At 43.0% G+C, this 21,546-nt stretch overlaps 1 protein-coding gene across 2 annotated transcripts in view; it reads right to left on the minus strand.

The window, feature by feature from the left end:
* LOC127428348 (double C2-like domain-containing protein beta) overlaps nucleotides 1–21,546 on the minus strand; it is a 176,774-nt gene that overhangs the window by 56,408 nt on the left and 98,820 nt on the right. For both annotated transcript variants that reach the window (XM_051676696.1, XM_051676692.1), the window contains one exon: nucleotides 6,945–7,019. In XM_051676696.1, coding sequence (XP_051532656.1) covers nucleotides 6,945–7,019 — 75 coding nt within the window. The remainder of the gene's footprint in view (nucleotides 1–6,944; nucleotides 7,020–21,546) is intronic.

Genomic DNA, 21,546 nt, shown 5'->3' on the forward strand with positions numbered 1-21,546 from the left:
GGGGAAAGCAATGTCTGTTTTATGGTCTATTTTAAACAACTAAAAGGAAAGGTAAGAGCCGCATTATCTTAATTTACTGTGGCATTGCTTGTGTTGATTACATTGTTTATTCTGTTTTTGGTTTGTTTGTCATGTGCACGCTGTAATAAAAGCAACTGATGCAAGCTGTTAATCACTTGAGTTGGTCTGCTAATGTGATTGCTCAAATGTTCCGTTACTTCTCCCTCCCCTAATCACTTGCCAGATTGGTCACCCTGCTATATTCCAGGACCTCGCAATTTTCAAATGAAGCACTGCTCTATCCCAGTTGTCTGGCCATAACAATTTGGCCCTTGTCAAAGTCGCTCAGGTCTGTACTCCTGCCCATTTCTCCTGCATTCAACACGTTGACAATGAGATCTGATTGTTTGCTTACCATCTAATCTACCCAGACCTTGACATGTGGCCATGTTAAGAGATGATCAACATTATTCGCTTCACATGTGAGTGGTTGGCTCATCAGTGTATATATACAATCACTGAGCACTTTATTAGGAACACTATACTAATACTGTGTAGGGCCTTCCTTTGCTCTCAAAACAGCCTCAATTCTTCTTGGCATGGATTCCGCAAGATTCTAGTCCATGTTGACATGATTGCATCACACAATTTCTGCAGATTTTTCAGCTGGACATTCATGCTGCAGATCTCCTGTTGTACCAGATCCCAAAAGTGTTCTGTTGGATTCAGATCCGGTTACTGGGAAGGCCACTGAAGAACAGTGTCATATTCATGAAACCAGTATGAGACAACTTTTGCTTTGTGACATGGTGAATTATCATGCTGGAAGTAGCCATTAGAAGATGGGTAAATTAAGGCCATGAAGGGATGCACATGGTCAGAAACTATACTCAAAAAAGCTGTGGCACTGAAGCGATGATTGATGGGTATTAACGGGCCCAAAGTGTGCCAAGAAAACATTCCCCACACCCTCACACCACTGCCACCAGCCTGGACTGTTAACACAAGACAGGTTGGGTTCATATTCTGACCCTACCATCTGTGTACCTCAGCAGAAATCGAGATGCATCAGACCAGGCTACATTTTTCCAGTCTTCAGCTGTCCAGTTTTGGTGAGCCTGTGCCCACTGCAGCCTCAGATTTCTGTTCTTGGCTGACAGAAGTGGAACCCGATGTGGTCTTCTGCTGTTGTAGCCCATCCGCCTCAAGGTTTGATATGTTGTGCATTCTGAGATGCTATTATGCTCACTAGAATTGTACAGAGTGGTTATCTGAGTTACTGTAGCCTTTCTGTCAGCTCAAACCAGTCTGGCCATCCTTCGCTGACCTCTATCATCAACATGGCGTTTCCATCCACAGAACTGCCGCTCACTGGATGTTTTTTGTTTTTGGCACCGTTCTAAAACTCTAGAGACTGTTGTGTGTGAAAATTCCAGGAGATCAGCAGTTACAGAAATATTCAAACCAGCCCGTCTGGCACCAACGATCATGCAACGGTCGAAATCCCCATTTTCCCCATTCTGATGGTTGATTAACTGAAGCTCCTGACCCATATCTGCATGATTTTATGCACTGCACTGCTACCACAGGATTGGCTGATTAGATACATGAATAAGTAGGTGTACAAGTTTTCCTAATAAAGTGCTCAGTGAGTGTATATATATATATATATATATATATATATATATATATATATATATATATATATAGTATATACTGTATATACAGTATTGTAACGAATGAGGCTGGTATCCCTTCAGCCGACCACCAGAGGGAGCCCTCTCCCGAATACTGACACTGTACTGTTTTTTCTATGGTTACTTCCTGTTTGAACCATATAAATAGCCATACTCTTCCATTGTGACTTTGCGAAGTATTGGCAGTTTCACTGCCTTACCAAGCGTTATTTTCATTGCCTGTTTATTTGCCTACTTGTTATGACCATTGTGCCTGTTTCACTGGATTACCATTATTGGATTACTGTTTCGCTCTGTTCGCCTGGTTGGACTGATTACCTGTGTAACGACTACTTTGCCTGCTTCAACGATTACGTCTCTGCCTAGTGTCTTGGATTTGTTTGCAGATTATAATAAATTTCTTGCATATGGATTCTACCTTTGCCTCCATGTCGAGTCCCTTACAGAATACTTCGCCACCAATGAATCCAGTGGAAGTTTCTCAGCTCCAGGCTCACCAGAGCAAACTGCTCAAAAGTTTCCAGGAACAATTGGACCACCTAAGAGCTGCACATGAGAACCTCACCCGCTATATCCGCTCTCTTCCATCTCCACAAGCTACACCGGTAAGTTTCGCTCTTCCTGATAAATTTGATGGCTCGCCAGAGAAATGTAAGGGATTTTTACGTCAATGTAAAGTCTATTTTTCCAGTCAACAAGAATCTTTCAGTCAGGAGTCCAAGAAATGCACATTTATGATGACATTACTTACCGGTAAAGCGCTAGACTGGGCCTCATCTGTTTGGGAGAGTGATAATCGGCTTCAAACGTCATTTGATTACTTCGCTTCCCAGATCCATGAAGTGTTTGAAAACTCAGAGGGCGGTAAAGATGTCTCTGTTCAGCTGCTTCATGTACGCCAGGTTTCATGTTCTGCAGCTGACTTTGCCATACACTTCAGGACATTAGCAGCCCAAAGTGGATGGAATGAAATTGCACTCAAGACTGTGTTCAGAGAGGGACTGAACTACAATCTGCAGGCCGAACTCTCATGTAAGGGTGAGGATTCAACTCTCACTGAATTCATTTCATTGGCAATAAGGATTGATAATTTACTGCGCAATTCACCACGCTCAAAGATTAGCTCCAAATCACGACTATCAGTCCATAGTCAAGTCCAGGCATGCCCCGAATCTCCTGAACCGATGGAGATCACCTATACCAGAGTTTCTGATGAAGAACATGTTCGTCGTCATCTGGAGCGACTGTGTTATTACTGTGGTGAAGGGAATCATCGAAACTCCATATGCCCTCACAAAGGCAAGAAATATCAAGACTCCAGAACTATTGTGAGTACCATGAACATTTAATCTCCCACAAACCACAGTTTCTCTCTTCTCACTGAGCTCTCCTTTGATGATAAACTGAAATCTGTTTCTGCACTCATCGACTCATCGGGCTGCTGTGAATTTAATTCACTGTGATCTAGTATGAGAGCTCCATATCCCTACAGTACCTTGTATACCCACCATTAACATTACTGCTGTAAATAATGCACCTATAGGCACAGGTATCACTCACCAAACTGTTCCAGTGACACTATGGATTGGATTGTTTCACACAGAGATCATATTTCTATATCATCGACTCACCCAAGTATCTTCTCATCCTGGGTCACCCATGGCTGGCTATCCATGATCCCATCATCTCCTTAAAACAATGGTCAGATTATTGTCAGTCTAATCGTCTTCATGTCACAGTCACCATGTCATGTTTGAATTCCAGTGTCGAAAGTCCTGAGAACCAAGCTCAAATCCTGGTCCCCAGGGAGTATTCTGAATTCACCGAGGTATTCAGCAAAGTCAAGGCAACCCAACTACCACCTCATCGTCCATGGGACGCACCAGCTGTGTTCCAGTCATTCATCAATGAGATCTTCAGAGACCTCCTCAACAGAGGTTTCATCGCCTACATTGACGACATACTCATATACTCCCAGGATAAAGCACAACACATCAAAGACGTTAAAATGGTCCTCTCCCGCCTGCTGAAACACCAACTCTACGTGAAAGCAGAGAAATGTGATTTCCATGTTACCCATACAGCGTTCTTAGGGTATATCATCAGCCATAGAGGTGTTGAGATGGATGACTCTAAGATCAAGGCAGTCATGGAGTGGCCAAGACCTGTTAAAGAGCTACAACATTTCCTGGGTTTTGCAAACTTCTACAGGAGGTTTATCTGCAACTACAGTCTCATCTCTGCCCCCTAACGTCTTTGCTCAAAAGAAAACCGTCCAAGCTACCATGGAGTGACTCTGCTCAAAAAGCCTTCGACACCCTCAAGTTTCACAACCGCCCCAATTCTAAAGCACCCAGATCCTAACCAACCGTTCATTGTGGAAGTGAATACCTCAGACTGCGGCATAGGGGCGGTTCTCTCTCAGCGCCACGGTAACCCCGGAAAACTTTATACTTGTGCTTTCTTTTCCCGTGAACTGAACGCAGCAGAAAGGAACTATGATGTTGGAAATAAAGAACTACTCTCCATGAAGGCTGCGCTAGAAGAGTGGTGCCACTGGCTTAAAGGATCTGTCCATCCATTCCAAGTAATCACTGACCATAAGAACCTTGAATACATCAAGGGAGCAAAACGTCTGAATCCACGACAAGCCCGAAGGTCACTCTTCTTCACAAGGTTCCAATTCACGGTCACCTACCGCCCTGGCAGTAAGAACTGCAAAGCTGATGCTCTCTCCCGTCGTCATGATCCCCTTCACAGCATACCTCAAAACGAATCTATACTCCCACCTTCTGTCATCATCGCACCCATAAGCTGGGACATCATGGAAGAGATCCAAAGAGCCCAACAAGCAGACCCAGCCCCACCTGAATGCCCTCCAACAAAACATTATGTACCACACACTCTACGCCAAAGAACAATCCAATGGATCCATACCTCCCTCAGCACTGGACACCCTGGCATCCAGAAAACTATAAACCTGGTACATAACTCATTTTGGTGGCCTTCAAACATTAATGATGTCACTGCATACATTAAAGCATGTAAAGTTTATGCAAAGTCTAAAACCCCCAGGGAACTGCCAGCTGGCCTGCTACAGCCACTGCCTATCCCTCAGAGACCCTGGTCCCACCTGTCCGTCTACTCATTACTGATCTGCCAAACTCCAGTGGGTATACCACCATCTTTGTTATCATTGATCGTTTCTCTAAGTCATGCAGACTAATTCCCATGAAAGGTCTACCCACTGCCATGGAAACCGCTAACGCTCTGTTCCACCAAGTTTTCAGGATCTATGGTCTGCCAGAAGACATAGTGTCTGACCGGGTACACTTCCAGAGTCTGGCAGACTTTCTGTAAACAGCTGGACATCAACGTCAGCCTCACGTCTGGTTATCATCCTCAGGCAAACAGACAGGTGGAGAGACTAAACCAGGAAATCGGCAGATACCTTAGGTCTTACTGCAGTCGAGAACAACAGAGGTGGAGCGACTTCCTCCCATGGGCTGAATATGCCCAGAACTCCCTCACACACTCATCTACTAGATTCACTCCCTTCCAATGTGTGCTGGGCTACCAACCTCCTATGTTTTCTTGGTCGGGTGAACCCTCTACGGTGCCAGTGGTGGATGATTGGATCAGGCGGAGCGAGCACTGTGTGACAGTGCGCACGTCAGATTGCAGCGGGCCGTCCGGGCCCAACATATCCAAGCTGATCGATGGAGGCATCCCCACCCCGACTATCAACCTGGCCAGAGAGTCTGGCTATCTACACAATAATAAGACAAATCAATCCTGTAACTTACCGACTAGAGCTACCTGCTAACTACTGCATCTCTCCTTCCTTTCATGTGTCATTGAAACCTGTCCACCCGACATCTGGCCCCGGAACCACGGATCCTGAGCCTCCTCCTCCATTGGAGATAGACAGATCACCTGCTTACATGGTCAGAGAGATCATCGACTCACGTTGTCGCTTGTTGAGCGCGTTGCCACGGAGACATAGCGCGTGTGGAGGCTTCACGCCATCCACCGCGACAACCACGCTCAACTCACCACGCGCCCCACCGAGAACGAACCACATTATAGCGACCATGAGGAGTTTTACCCCATGTGACTCTACCCTCCCTATGAACCGGGGCAGTTTGGTTGCTTAGGAGACCTGGCTGGAGTCACTCAGCATGCCCTGGGATTCGAACTAGCGAGCTAGCGAACTCTAGGGGTGGTAGCCAGTGTATTTTACCACTGAGCTACCCAGGCCCCCAGTGAAACAATTTCTTATGATGTGTTACATTCATACAAGAAGACAGAGAAGTAAGTTTGAAGCAAATTTGGAGCAGAAGAAATAGAAATAAACCTTGTGTAAATTGTCAGTTTTACGCTAAGCTAAAATGCTATTTCTAGCCATTATACATGCACATGTTACCAGGCACGATCATATTTTTTATCAAGAAAATTCACGTTAGATCATTGTGGCAGGGCAGAGGGCGGGGCCGGGTCGTGATTCTACACACCCGGCTCCTAATCAGGCTGATTATGCCGAGAGGGATAAGGGCCGACTGGAGACGGCAGTGCGACAGAGAGAGAGTTACGCACAGCTGTCCAACACCTGTCGGTTCTCGCCTCCTCCTTTCCATTGATGTGTTACACTGGTGCCGAGAACCGGCTTGACAATATAAATAATATTTAATGATTAACTAAAACAAAAGCACAAACATACACACAGGTGTCGGACAACTGTCCGTAACTCTCTCTCTGTCGCACTGCTGTCTCCAGTCGGCCCTTATCCCTCTCGGGCTAATCAGCCAGATTAGGAGCCGGGTGTGTAGAATCACGACCCGGCCCCGCCCTCTGCCCTGCCACAATCATAATTTCTTTTTTCTAGTAAGATCTTTGATATTAGGGCAAAAATCATATTCTTGATAATAATTTTGGTATTGTTTTCCTGTAAAAATATAAAAAACAAGATCAGTTTGATTTATCTTGTTTTAGAAACAACACTACATAAGATATTTAGGTTTTTCGGAGAATGTATTTTTAACGTGTATTTTGTCTTACTGTACTGGCAGAGTTTTTATAGTCAAAACATGTGAAAAATCTACCAGTGCTGAAGAAGTAATCCAAAGTATTTAGAATACGTTACTGACCTTGAGTAATCTAATGGAATACGTTACAAATGACATTTTACAGCATGTATTCTGTAATCTGTAGTGATTTCAAAAGTAACCCTCCCAACCCTGCACATACCTTACTGGCTCCAGGCAGCAGGTGCAGCTTAACATAGGGATCTGACAGCCCATTGTGATCCATTGGTTTGAGTCCCTGAGAGAGAGACAAAGAGAAAAAAAAGGAAAGAAAAAAAAAAGAGTGACTTCTGAAAAACAATCACCTTTAGACATTCTGTGAAGTCAACAGTACAAAGCACATTGTTAGCCTGATAGATTGAAAAGGCTTTAGATATCCAATCCATGTCAAAATCTTGCCTTTTCTAACAAGATTTACTGTTTCAGATCCAGCCAAATAAGCTAATTGAAAAACACTGGAGGTGATGCCAATTCATGACTGGAGAAGCACTCTACTGAAGCTCTCAGATTTCTATTAAGAGACATTTTAGTATGGATAAAAAGCTCAGCCACTTTGTATGGTGCAAAAATCTCAATCACTCTTTCTGGACACTGCCAAATCATCAGAAGAACAATCGCTCCAAAATTAAAATGAGCAATTGTGTTGGTGGAAATAATAAAAATGGATGTTGCATTTTCACTTAAAGCTCAGCTTCATTTGGAGAGCTGTGAAATTGTTCTTTTATATGTAAGATGATGATTTTTTGAGTTTGCTTTTCTGATAATATTGTTATTGTAGGATTTTTGTGTTGCCCTGGGGAGTTTCATACATTCATACATTCATACCACATGCACAGCTATCGGTCTTCTACCTGATATTGAGCATCAATATAACAGAGCATCAACTTTCAAGAGGGTATTAAAGAATAATGCCATATAAATTAGATATTTGCTGAAAAAATTAACCACATTCACAAGCAGAGAATGGCATGGCTGTCTCTGAGCAACCATGTCTGAATAATGCAGCATGTACCACACAATGTGTGGATCTACCTGTGGTGATGGGGGCGTAGTCGTGTGTCTGTCTGCGTTAGAGAGAGCGGTAAGGCTTGTCACCTGGGTTGTCATTATCTCTAACACCTGTTTCTTGTTGTAGTGATGGCGGAGGGAGACATAAAAAGGCGCACGAGGCGTCAGAGTGATAGGGTGGAACCAGAGAGACTATTCCTGCATCTGCAGCAATACGATGCATTTGTGTGTTTTATGTGGTTACTGAGAGCCCTTTTTGTTTATGTTTTTGAGTGACGCTGAAGAGTAATAAAATACGTTGACAGTTCGCTGCCTCCTGACTCCTCCATTGTGGCACATTAGGTTGGTTAGCAACAAGGAAACATTGGCATTTAGATGTCAAGGTACCAGTGGGCAGTTTAAATAAAAAAAGATTATTAGATTATTAAAAAGATACTTATTCATGTATCAAATCAGATCAAATTACGTCCCTTTAAGGCAAGTCAATTTACTCTGTTGCCATCTAGGTAACACCCCCAGGGCAGCTATTTTTTATGTAGTTGATAGGCATACAAGTAGAGCTCGTATCTACTTGAATTACGAACTTGCTACAGTGGTGCCGAAACCCGGGAGCGATCGGAGGAAACTTAATCATGGAATCTTCACCGCTGGATGAAGTCATCAATTCCCTTGCCGGCATCCTGCAAAGTCAACATCAGGCCCTCATGGAGTTACGCCTGGAGCAGGAACAGCATTTCCAACTTCTGCTACAGGCTCAAGCGGGGAACCGGCAGGCATTCCTGAGCCTCATCAACAGAGAGGGGGCTGCCGCTGCAACCCCAGAGACCTCAGCACAGGTGACCCTCATGAAAATGGGGCCGAATGATGATCCTGAGTCCTACCTCAACCTGTTTGAGAAGACCGCTGTGTGTGGGGTGTGGAAGTGGCCACCCGACCAGTGGGTGGCACGCCTCTTACCGCTCCTCTCCGGGGAAGCACAACTAGCAGCCAAACAACTTCCTGCCACCAGCCTCCTCAATTATCAACATCTGAAAAAGGCCATCATGCAACGGGTTGGTCGTGGTCCTCAACAGAACCTCCAGCGATTCAGATCCCTGAAGTTCGGGAAACACGGCCGCCTGTTCGCTTTTGCACAACAGCTCCGGGATGCCTGCCGGAAATGGTTGCTGGCTGAGGGAACCCGCGGCATCATGAAGATGGTCGACCTGGTGACACTGGAGCAATTCATCTCCCAGATTCCTCAGGGGATGGCAGAGTGGGTCCAGTGCCACCACCCTGTCACTGGAGGAGGCCATTCAGCTGGCCGAGGACTAAATGGCGGCGTTTCCAGGAGGCAGCGATCCAGAGAATCTTCTTTCTCTCTCTTCTCATCACTCCCAGGAGGTGGGGAGGAACCCACCCAAACCCCTTCCACCAAACTAGGGGGTTCTTCCTCGTGTCTGTGTCCCCCACTGTGTCCTTTCTCTCTCCGCTGTCCTCCCCAGGATGCTGGGACCACCCCCACGAGTGTAGTAGGGAAGCCTGGGCCAGTCTGTTGGGGCTGCGGGGAAGCCAGGCACTTCCAGGATCAGTGCTCGGCAATGGCAACACTGGTCTGGATCCCTGGCCGGGCATTCATAGGGACGTTTGCAAGTGGTGTGCGGCATGCCGTGAATGTCAGTTGGTGAATCCACCGGCCACCACAAAAGCGCCATTGTGCCCCCTACTGCTGATCGAGGTACCCCTTTGAGAGAATTGGCATGGACCTCGTTGGGCCATTAGAACGGACCACATGTGGGCATCGCTTTGTGTTAGTTCTGGTGGACTATGCAGCATGATATCCGGAAGCAGTGCCCCTGCGCAACATCTCAGCACGTTAGTGTTATGGATGCACTCTTCAGTATAATCTCCCGAGTGGGGATTCCAAAAGAAATCCTCACTGATCAAGGCACTACCTTTATTTCACGAAAACCATGCAAATTATATGAATTGTTAGGTATTAAATCGATTCACACAAGTGTTTATCACCCACAAACAGATGGGTTGGTGGAATGATTTAATAAAACCTTAAAAAAATTATTCGTAAGTTCGTACACAAGGATGCTAGGAACTGGAATAAGTGGCTCGAACCCCTGTTATTTGCATTGCGAGAGGTCCCGCAAGCCTCCACAGGGTTTTCTCCATTCGAGCTGCTGTATGGGCGTCGACCGTGTGCCGTGCTCAACATCATATGGAAAGCTTGAGAGGAGGGACCTTCAAACAGTAAAAATGAAATTCAGTATGTTCTTGATCTTAGAGCAAATCTCCACACTTTGGGTCGATTAATACAGGAGAATTTTCTCCAAGATCAGGAACATCAAAGCCAGCAGTATGACAGGGGCCCTCAATTATGGGAATTCACACAGGGAGATAAAGTGTTTGTATTACTGCCCACCTCAAGGTCTAAATTACTCACCAAGTGGCAAGGGCCCTTTGAGGTCACATAGCGAGTCGGAGATCTCGATTATGAGGTTAAGTGAATGGATCGGGCGGAGCACATCAAGTTTACCACCTCAACCTCCTAAAATCATGGAGAGAGGCGGTCCCTGTGGCCTTAGTGACGGTTGTCCCTGAGAGGGCGGAGCTCGGGCCGGAGGTGACTCTCAAACCAAATTCATTCACCCCGGTCCTGTGTGGAGACCACCTCTCACCATCGCAGCTCACAGATGTGGCCAAGTTGCAATTGTAATTTGCAGACATGTTCTCGCCTCTCCCCAGTCGCACAAACCTCATAGAGCACCACATCGAGACCACCCTGGGGGTGGACATCTGAGAGCAGTCCTGAGGTTGCTGTGACAGGCGGGGCTCATGGCCAACCCAAAGAAGTGCGCAATTGGGTCGTGTGAATTTCAGTATCTGGGGTTGCACTTGGACCATGGGCAGGTGCGTCCCCAGGTTAACAAAACCGAAGTGATCGCTGCCTGTCCGAGGCCCAAGACCAAAAAGTTCTAAGGGTTGGCTGGCTACTACTGAAGGTTTGTTCCTAGTTACTCTGACATCACCAGCCTGCTTACTGATCTTACTAGAAAGGGGCCCCCCGGTCTGGTCCAATGGATGGAGTCATGCCAACAGGTTTTCCTACAAATTAAATCTGTGCTTTGTGGGGGGCCACTTTTACATGCTCTTAATTTCTCTCTCCCCTTTATTTTGCAGACGGATGCATCTGACAGAGGGCTGGGGGCAGTGCTCTCGCAGGAGATGGAGGGGGAGGTGCTGTACATTAGTCTTAAGCTCTTGCTGAGAGAGACTAAGTATAGCACCACGAAGGAGTGTCTAGCGATCAAATGGGCCATCCTCACTCTCCGCTACTACCTGCTGGGGCAGGCCTTCACCCTCTGTTCTGATCACGCCCCACTCCAGTGGCTCCACCGTATGGATCACCCGTTGGCACCTGGCACTTCAGCTGTTCAAATTTGAGGTGATCCACAGACCAGGAGCACAGATTGCTGCGGCTGACTTTCTCTCCAGAAATGGGGGGGAGTTGGCAGGCTGGATGTTGCCCTGGCCTGAATTGGGCGGTGGGGATATGTGGTGATGGGGGCGTGGTCGTGTGTCTGTCTGCGGGAGAGCGATAAGGCGGTAAGGCTCGTCACCTGGGTTGTCATTATCTCTAACACCTGTTTCTTGTTGTAGTGATGGCGAAGGGAGACATAAAAAGGCGCACAAGGCGTCAGAGTGATAAAGAGAGTGGAACCAGAGAGACTGTTTCTGCATCTGCAGCAATACGACGCATTTGTGTGTTTTATTTGGTTACTGAGAGCCCTTTTTGTTTAAGTTTTTGAGTGATGCTGAAGAGTAATAAAATACTCATGTTGAAAGTTTGCTGCCTCCTGACTCCTCCATTGCTCAAATTACGAACTTGCTACACTACCTTTGCAATACAAACAAAGTCCCTTTAAGGCAAGTCAGTTTACTCTGTGGCCATCTAGGTAACACCCCCAGGGCAGCTATTTTTTATGTAGTTGATAGGCATACAAGTAGAGCTCATATCTACTTGAATGGGAAAAGACCAGAAGTAAGACAACAATGGTATCATAAATGTAGCTTCTAGTTCAGTTAATGTGCATGCACATTCTGGAGTAAACACACTCTATCAATAAGATGCTGGCTCTTTAAACTGAAAGGCGGGACTTCTATTACTACAGCTGCCATATTGAGCTTTTTATTTCTCCCATACATTTTGGACCATCTCCTCCCTCTTATACTCTCTCTAGAACAAATCATGGTTTTCATTTTGGCTGTCTGCCTGATGCAACTTTGAAACAAGATTCGAGAAAAGACTATTGTTATCTATATGTCAATAAGACAACAGTAAGTCAATAGGCCTCTAGCACTAATATAATCAAGTTTATTTCCACAGAGAGCTATTGCTGAAAGACTGAGCTTCAGATCTTTCCAGAGACTTCTGGAATTAAATTATATTTCTGTGAATGGTTAGCAGGAACTCAGTTAGAAAAATACATAAAGGACAAACATTTATTTATTACATTGACATTTGGGCTTTCAATATATTACAGTTAATTATAATTAATCTCATGATTTCTCTCTGTAGTTAGTACATTTATGTTAACTCATTCTGTTCATTTTTAATGACAAAGAACAAATAATTTGTAATGTAGATGTTATGTAATTATTGCACAAATTTCTCCACTGGTCTTCTAATTAACACCAAAGACTTTGTTTTTCACTTTCTAACTTCACTATTCCAACTTCCAACTATTCCAGACAATATTTAGAAAGAAAACAGAACAGAATGTTAAATGCCAAATTGGGTAAATGCTTTAAAAAAAAAACAAATGCAGTTAAACATTTAATTAATTTCAAAAACTTTGGCAGTCCATACCTGCTATACTTACACAACATTAAACAGAATTGACTTACCACCATTTTTCTGCTAGGTTAAAGGCCTTATATTGTGGTTCTTTTAGATAATATCTGATAAATAGTAGGTTACATGATGATCTAAACTACATGTTAGATAGCTTTGTATTATGATTTAGGTCTAATTGATTTTAGCAACAGCTGAACCACACCACAAAGCCAAAATGAGCAACGGACTAACAGATTTTAATAGTGCATTAGCTGTATTAGATCATTAATGATTCCAGCTTCAGCATATTGTGCTGGTTTGATAAATATCCCCAGCACTTGCACACTTTCTCTCAGGTAAGATTCCCGTAAGGTCCTCCAGATGGCCCCTCACACTCCTATGTGCAGTCATGTGTTGGATGAGTATATCTCTGAGGGCCATAGAAGGGACAGCCTCACCAACCTAACACACAAGGGCTGTCAGAACCATAATCCTAATTAGTTATTTTCTGCTTCTCTGAGCTATAAAGTTTAAACTTGTCAAAGAGGCATGCTGAGGCTTCACATCTCGCTCTCCTCTCTTTTGTTTAGCTTGTGGGTACATGGAGGAAGAGCGTAAGAACATAAATAATTGTCAGTGTTTCATTTGACACAACAACAGACACAGAATAAAACAAATGAACATGAGGGGTGTGAGAAAAGTCTCTCTCGGACAGGATCTCCACATGGGCAAAGGAAAATAGAAGTGGGGTGACAGGCAAAAAAAGGTGTCTAGATCAGTATGTACAAACAACTTCAACCATTTCATATTTTGGCAAAGCATGTCAATGACTAAGAAAGTCTGCAAGGGACACTTGTGTTATAGATAGCACTTTTAAAAGGGATGTAAAAGGAATACTTTACTCACCCTCATGTTGTTCCAAACCTGTAAGACGTTTAGAAGAATATTTATGCACTATATTATAAGTCTTTTGAAGCTATACAGTAGTTTTGTGTGAGGAAAAGACCAATATTTTATTCGTTGTTCACTAAATATCCTCTTCACCATAGCTCTCCAATCTCATTTGTACTTCAGCATATTCAAACTTGATATGATCGGTTATGAGACATGCAATTAGCAACAATGTTGTTCATTGATGACATACATGAACATGAAAGAGATTAGAAAGAGTTCCCCACACGCTTTTTACTTTGAAGTCCGCACCACATGCAGACGATAAGTTTATTAAATTAAATCATTGCCTTCTAAAGTTTATTTATCACATTAGGGCCATATTGTTATTCTGGTCTTTACATCCCCAAATTTATGCCCCCAGAAAACTGAATTTAATACATTTTAAGACTTTTTAAGGAACCTCGGAAGCCCTGATGGACGTGAAAGCGATTTGAGAGCTACAGCAGAGAAAGTAATTTAACTTAAATTTAAATCTGTTCCTCACATAAATCGAGTGTATGGCTTCTGAAGACTTGGAATATAGTGCACAAATCACACAGACTACAATTATGAAACTTTACTGATGTTTTTTGTCATTTTTGAACTTTGCTAGCAATTGTTCCCATTCACTTTCATTTTATGGAGAAGAACACTCAAAGAAACAATATCATATGGGTTCTGAACAACATAAGGGTGGGTAAATAATGACAGAATTATCATTTTGTGGGGAAACAATATGATAATCTGTTCACTTCTTACTGTTTTTGTTTAAGTAATTGACAAAGGTGGCAAAAAGTAAATATCTCTTGTGTTGTCTCTCTCTTTTATTCAGCTCTTCCAAGACATTTTTCTTCCAGCTGGTGGCCCATAACAGAGACAGAATAGAGTGTCCTCGTTCTGATTTTCTTCAGTAAAAATGCAGACCGGTGTCATCAGAGCAACAAAGCATTTTTCAAAGATCCACAGGTTCGCGTCGTTCTACAGTATACGCTTGCGTTTGCGAGTATGTTATGTATATGTATGTATGAGATGGCCGATCTTTGAAGACACTGCAGGCTGAAACAGCATCTAAGGTCCACTCCACTATAGAAGAGGACTGATGCAACCTGTCATGAAAATGAGGACAAACACTAAACACTATACGTATGTGTTTTCCCCATCTTCCCATTGTCATAAATGTTATTCCAATATGCCTAAAACACTTAGATTAAGCAAACACACAGGGCATATATATGCTTTTGATAGTAAGAACTGAGATATCTCCGCTCAGCACTGAGCCAGACACTTGGCATTATTCAGTATTTGCTTTGTGTTTCAGGGCTGCGTGACATATGGGTGTCTGGTAAACTGCAGCCTGTCTGCACTGAGCAGATCAATAAAGAAAAATGGTTGCTGTGTGATTAAATGAGGTGCAATGCTGATGCAGATCAAGTCAGTAAGTTTACTTACACTTTAAAAGTTTGATTTTTAATCAGTTAGATTTTTGCAAAGTCCGACTAACAGACCTAGATAATGCGATTGTAGCTTGACTTTGTCCAGCATGTATACACATTATTTGGACCATAATTGGCTTCTGTGTTCTGTGCATGCTCTGAAAGGTGATGCTCAACGTGTCTCTAACTCTTCCACTTGCTCAAATATTTGATTATGCATTGTGTCATGTATACTTCGACAGATGAAAACTGTGGCTTGTCTACACAAAAACTTGCTGTAGTTTGACTATAAATGCGCATGTAAGGCCCCATTTACACCTTGTATTAACATGCGTTTTTGGTGATCGGACTGCTATCGGATTGCACTTGACCACATTAAATGACAGGTGTAAATGCACCCAAGATGGATTGTGATCGGATCACTGAAACACCATTCGGAGGTGTTCAGGAACAGATTTTGACCACATTCAAAGAAGGTGTATATGCAAATGCACTTTCCTTATCTGGATACAACTACTCAAGTTAATAATTATGTGATGAGGTTATGCTACAGTCATCCTTTGTTAAAGCGCTGTGTTGCAGGCTCTTGCCTTTTTATGTTAATTCTGCCATTGCAATGTGAAGAACACAACAGACATTGCAGTCTTGCAATCTTGTCATCCAAATAATTAACAATATCCAATTAATTATTCCATTGGAAAACACTTGGAATATCTCGTCCCTGTCCTCTAATCCCCACTTGCTTGCGTATCTCTCCTGTTTTCTAACTCTAAAAAGGAAAGTGGAGATATATAGTAAAAAAGGACTTAAATATTGATCTGTTTCTCACCCATACCTATCACACCTAATCATGCACGTCACACATGAAACCAGGCTTCACTTGCGCATTTCAAATGAAGCATATTTAGCCAAGCACCGAACGCGAGACAAATATAATTACATTTGCTTTGGTGATTCAAAATTGAACTTTGGTGGTAGCAAAAAATTGTTCAGTGAAGGAAAAACCCTGACTGTTAAAGTGATAGAAAGCATTTTAATTATATAATCCATTTTGCGTGGGTAATTTTGATCGGATCTCTATCCGATCACAGTGGAGACACATTGGACTGCAAGGTGTAAATGTAATCCAGCTAAAGAATATCCAGAGATAAAGGACTTAAACTGAGAGTAAAAAAAGACTTAAATATTGACCTGTTCTCACCCACACCTATCATATCGCAGTCATATGGATTACTTTTATGCTGTGTGGCGAGTGGCGAGTGTCTCGTGCGTTTCAGTGTCGCCCTGGAATTGGAGCTCATTTGCCAATCAACCGTGGAATGCAGACACTGATCGGCGTCACCTGCGAACAATCAGCTGGAGGGGATTTAAACGCCGGAGGAAGAGGAAGACGGTGAGCTTTAACTCCAAGGCATGTCACTAATCCTCTTCTCTCTCTCTCTCTCTCTCTCTCTCTCTCTCTCTCAATTCCAGACTCCAGCAACCACTGAGCGCCGAACACCGCACGGATTCCGCAGAAGCTTCACTAAACACAGGACTCACGAACACAGACACCCCAGCACACTTATCCCGCCCCTTGCACCGAAGACACCACGCACCATTAAGTTCCTCTTTTATCTATTATCACAATAAAACACCCCCTTTGTGGGACTGTGCACTTGAGAATAATTGTTTGTACCTCGTTCATCCTGCCACAGCTGCCTTTATGTACTTTTGGACCTTCAAAGTTCTGGCCACCATTTCCTTACATTGTATGGACCTACATAGCTGAGATATTTTCCTAAAAATCTTCATTTGTGTTCAGCAGAAGAAAGTCATACACATCTAGAATGGCATAAGGGTTAGTAAATGATGAATTTTTATTTTTGGGTGAACTATCCCTTTAATGCATGTTGCCAGCTGACATCCTACTATGCAGGAAAAACACAAAACAGAAAATGTGTGTTATGAAGCCTCCGATTGCCATGTTGCCAGTGAATGGAAAGATGATCATAATTATGGAGAAGCAGGAAAAAATAACCAGTGTGAAAGGAGATGGGCTGCATGCATCAGCGAAACCATGTAAAACCGTGTGTGCACCCACTCATTCATACCTCTTTAGTTTCTGCTGCCACGCAGACAAACATGGCCTTTCCCTTCCCATGTCCCCATCAACGGCTAGCTAGTCAAATCTTTTTCATCTCAAAAATTATATCTCTCTCTGCTTCCACATAAACACCCTTTTGGAGATCTCCATTTAAAAAAGGTCTCCACTTAAACATGAAAGAGGCCAGATTATGTAAAAAGAAGGGGTTGGTCCAAATCAAGCGTGTTTCAGGAGAGCAGATGGAGGTTCCAGCACAGATTACTCTCAATGGGTGAAAGCTGTATGGGCTCCAAATACCATTGAGCCAACCAGGACATAGCCATGTGCCCTGTGCCCATAATACATTACAGATAAACATTAGTTCAGGCTGAGGTTGGGTGTGGTAAACACAGGGAGGGAATCAATCTACTCTTCTGAAAATGTTGTTATCTACACCAGGGGTTTTCAAAATATTTGATGCCAGTGAACCACAATTATGTATCCCCTTGTGAGGGACCCCCTTCTTAAAATGTAAAGGCAGCTATATTTGTGTACAAATGTATATTCATGTATATAAAGACTGTAAGAAAAACACAAAGTGTGATATCATAAAAATAAGTTGTTTGCCAAATTAAATACATTTATATTTATATTGTCATTGCACTAAAGCAATAAATAAATAAAATAATAAAATAAAATAAATTTCTAAATATTTGGAAGTGAATGGGGCCAATTCGTAAACGTTAAAATACTAACTGTTTCAAAATTATATTCACAAGACATAAACAATATGCAAGTTAACATGATTTTAGTGTGATAAAATCACTTACTAACCATTTCTGTGTAACGTTATATGCAATTTTAAAACTTTGTTGCCATGACAATATAATGTCAACAAACCCTAAAATGACTGTAAAAAATTATGATTTAAACAACTTTACAGCTCAAATAAAACAACAGAAGAATTAATTAAGTTTTAACAGAAGAATTAATGTAAGTGCTTTTGTAAAATTATCAGCTTCACATTTCTGCCTTTAAACCCTCCAAAAATTGGCCCCATTCACTTCAATTGTAAGTGCCTCACTGTAACCTCCATTTCTGTTTTTTTTTTCTCTCCTCAATTTGGAATGCCCAATTCCCAATGCGCTCTAAGTCCTCATGGTGGTGTAGTGACTCGCCTCAATCGGAGGACGACGAATCTCAGTTGCCTCCGCGTCTGAGACCATCAATCCGTGCATCTTATCACGTGTAAAACAAAAATGACACACATCACTAAGTTTACGGATTTATGTGTATATATATATATATATATATATATATATATATATATATATATATATATATATATATATATATATATATATAATGATATCCTCGCAGTATTTGTATGCAAGGACTAGATCATAGGCCTAGTACCTGATCATAGTATCAAACAGTTTCCCTTGTGTGTCTTTTATTGTGTATCATACTTGTATCTGTCCTGTGAGACATAAGACTTCTTGTGGCACATTTGGCATCATTTCTTGTCTGTTGGAATCTTTCCTTTTTTGTTGGCTTACTCATTGCTCCACTTACAAGACAGATTATCTTCAATTAAGATAAAGTGCCCATGGGCAAGTTTAAGCATCATTTTCAATAAAGGCTTTTCATAAAGTCTTTATGATTAATGGAGAAATTAATCTTAGGTTAGTATATTTCTGTTACCCTGTGTTGACTGTATATTTCTTTCTCATATGGTAATTTAACAGAGAACCTGCATAGTGAATAGGCTGCAACTGTGTGCATCTTCTGCATCTCTCTCATTTGTTTTTGTTTGGATGGGTGTATGTTTATGCATATGGTCTTTAGTGCAGCTATGGACCCAGCGGTGTCTGAGGGCATGTCTCACCCCCATGCATACATTCATGGCTGAAGAATTATATAAATCCACTGGGTGCTTTCACACCCATTTGGGTATTATGTTATCTTTCTGTCTGATGTGGAGGTTGCAGCAGCCTGTGCACAACCATCAGTCAGATTCAGTGTGTGTGTGTGCGCGTGTGCATGTTCCTGCCCTCACACAGCTATTCAACACCCTTATTCAGGAACTCAGGTGCTTCCTATGGATTGGTTTTCAGTGTTTCACTGACTTATTTAAACTCTCTAAACAGATTCTACACATATCTACAAATTTATGTAGCTAGCTCCCCATCTTACTTACAGTATATATATATATATATATATATATATATATATATATATATATATATACACATGAATGCCAAGACCCAAGGTTTCCCAGCAGAACATTGCCCAGAGCATCACACTACATCCGTCAGCCTGACTTCTTCCCATGGTGCACCCTGCTGCCATCTCTTCCCCGGATAAATGATGCACACGCACGTAGACATCTACATGATCTAAAAGAAAACGTGATTCATCAGACCAGGCCACCTTCTTCCATTGCTCCATGGTCCAGTTCTGACATTCACATGCCCATTGTAGGAACTTTTGGTGGTGGACAGGGGTCAGCATGGGCACTCTGACCAGTCTGCGGCAACGCAGCCCCATATGCAGCAAGCTGCGATGCACTGTGTGTTCTGGCACCTTTCTTTCATGGCCAGCATTACGTTTTTCAGCAATTTGTGCTACAGTAGCTCTTCTGTGGGATCGGACCAGACAGGCTAGCCTTCGCTCCCCACGCACATCAATGAGCCTTGGGCGCCCATGACCATGTCGCCGGTTCACCGGTTGTCCTTCCTTGGACCACTTTTGGAAATTCAAGAATTGACTGTTCAATTGCAGCCTAATATATCCCACCCCTTGACAGGTGCTATTGTAACGAGTTAGTAAATGTTACTCACTTCACCTGTCAGTGGTTTTAATGCTGTGACTGATCAGTATATATATATATATATATATATATATATATATATATATATATATATATATATATATATATATATATATATCAGGCTTTGTTCAAACTGTCCTACAAATCCTACAAAACTGTTCAAACAAATCCTAAATCTTTAGGATCTTTCTGATTTGTCTGTCCACACTGTCATTTTGCATTTGATGAAACAGGACCCATTTGTTCAGACTCTGCAGTCAATATCCAGTAGGGCTGGGAATTGCCACAGACCTCCCAATTCGATATTACAACGATATTTAGTTGCCGATTTGATACTGTATATATTGGGATTTTGTAAGTACTGTAATTTGATGTTTTATTTAGCTGTGTTATCCCCCTTTTTTTATTTAGAAAGATGTGTGTATTGAAGAACAGTTGTGTCTGACTTGACCTTTCTTTCACTCTTTAATACAGAAATTTTAGGTCAAAGGTAGGGATGTGCAAAACTACCAATTTTCATAATCGATTAGTCGAGTTATTAGTTGACTAGGAAAGTAATGCATGTATAATTACACTTAAGTCTTGTTTTCAGATAAATCTGACAAAATTAAGTGAACTTTAAGCTTAAAAAAAATTGCTAATGGGGTAAGAAAAATAAACATGTTTTCCCTTTGAATTAAGTTTATTTTTTATTAACCCATTGTCTGTCCCTCCGGCCGAGATGAAGAAGGGGTTTTACAGCCCCTACTTCATTATACCGAAAAAAAGCGGTGGGTTGCGGCCAATCTTGGACCTGCGAGTACTGAACCGGGCTTTACGCAGACTCCCGTTCAAGATGCTGATGCAAAAACGCATTCTGGCAAGCGTCCGGCATCAAGGTTGGTTCGCGGCAGTAGACCTGAAGGACGCGTACCTCCATGTCTCGATCCTACCTCAACACAGACCCTTCCTGCGGTTTGCATTCGAGGGTCAGGCATATCAGTACAAGGTCCTCCCTTTCTCCTCGCATCTTCACAAAGGTCGCAGAGGCAGCCCTTGCCCCGACAATGGAAGTGGGCATTCGCATTCTCAACTATCTCGATGACTGGCTAATCCTAGCTCACTCTCGTAACATGTTGTGCACACACAGGGACTTGGTGCTCTCACACCTCAGCCGACTAGGGCTTCGGGTCAACTGGGAAAAGAGCAAGCTCCTCCCAGTTCAGAGCATCTCTTTCCTCGGTTTGGAGTTGGACTTAGTCTCTTTGACAGCACGCCTCACAAACGAGCGCATCCAGTTGGTGCTGGCCTGTTTGAAGGCGTTCAAACAGAAAACAGCAGTTCTACTGAAACTTTTTCAGAGGCTCCTGGGGCATATGGCATCCTCAGCGGTAGCCACCCCGCTCGGGTTAATGCATATTAGACCGCTTCAGCACTGGCTTCAGACTTGAGTCCCGAGATGGGCATGGCGCCGCGGGACACATCGCGTGGTCATCACGCCGGTCTGTCACCGTCTTTTCAGCCCTTGGACCGACCTCTCATTTCTACGGGCAGGTGTTCCCCTAGAACTGGTCTCCAGGCACGTCGTTGTCATGACAGATGCCTCCAAAACTGTTTGCAATGGGCACGCAGCCGCCGGCTTGTGGACGGGCCTGCGACTGCATTGGCACAACAGCTGCCTCGTTG

Source organism: Myxocyprinus asiaticus, chromosome 3, assembly GCF_019703515.2.
Source record: "Myxocyprinus asiaticus isolate MX2 ecotype Aquarium Trade chromosome 3, UBuf_Myxa_2, whole genome shotgun sequence".
Lineage (NCBI taxonomy): Eukaryota > Metazoa > Chordata > Actinopteri > Cypriniformes > Catostomidae > Myxocyprinus > Myxocyprinus asiaticus.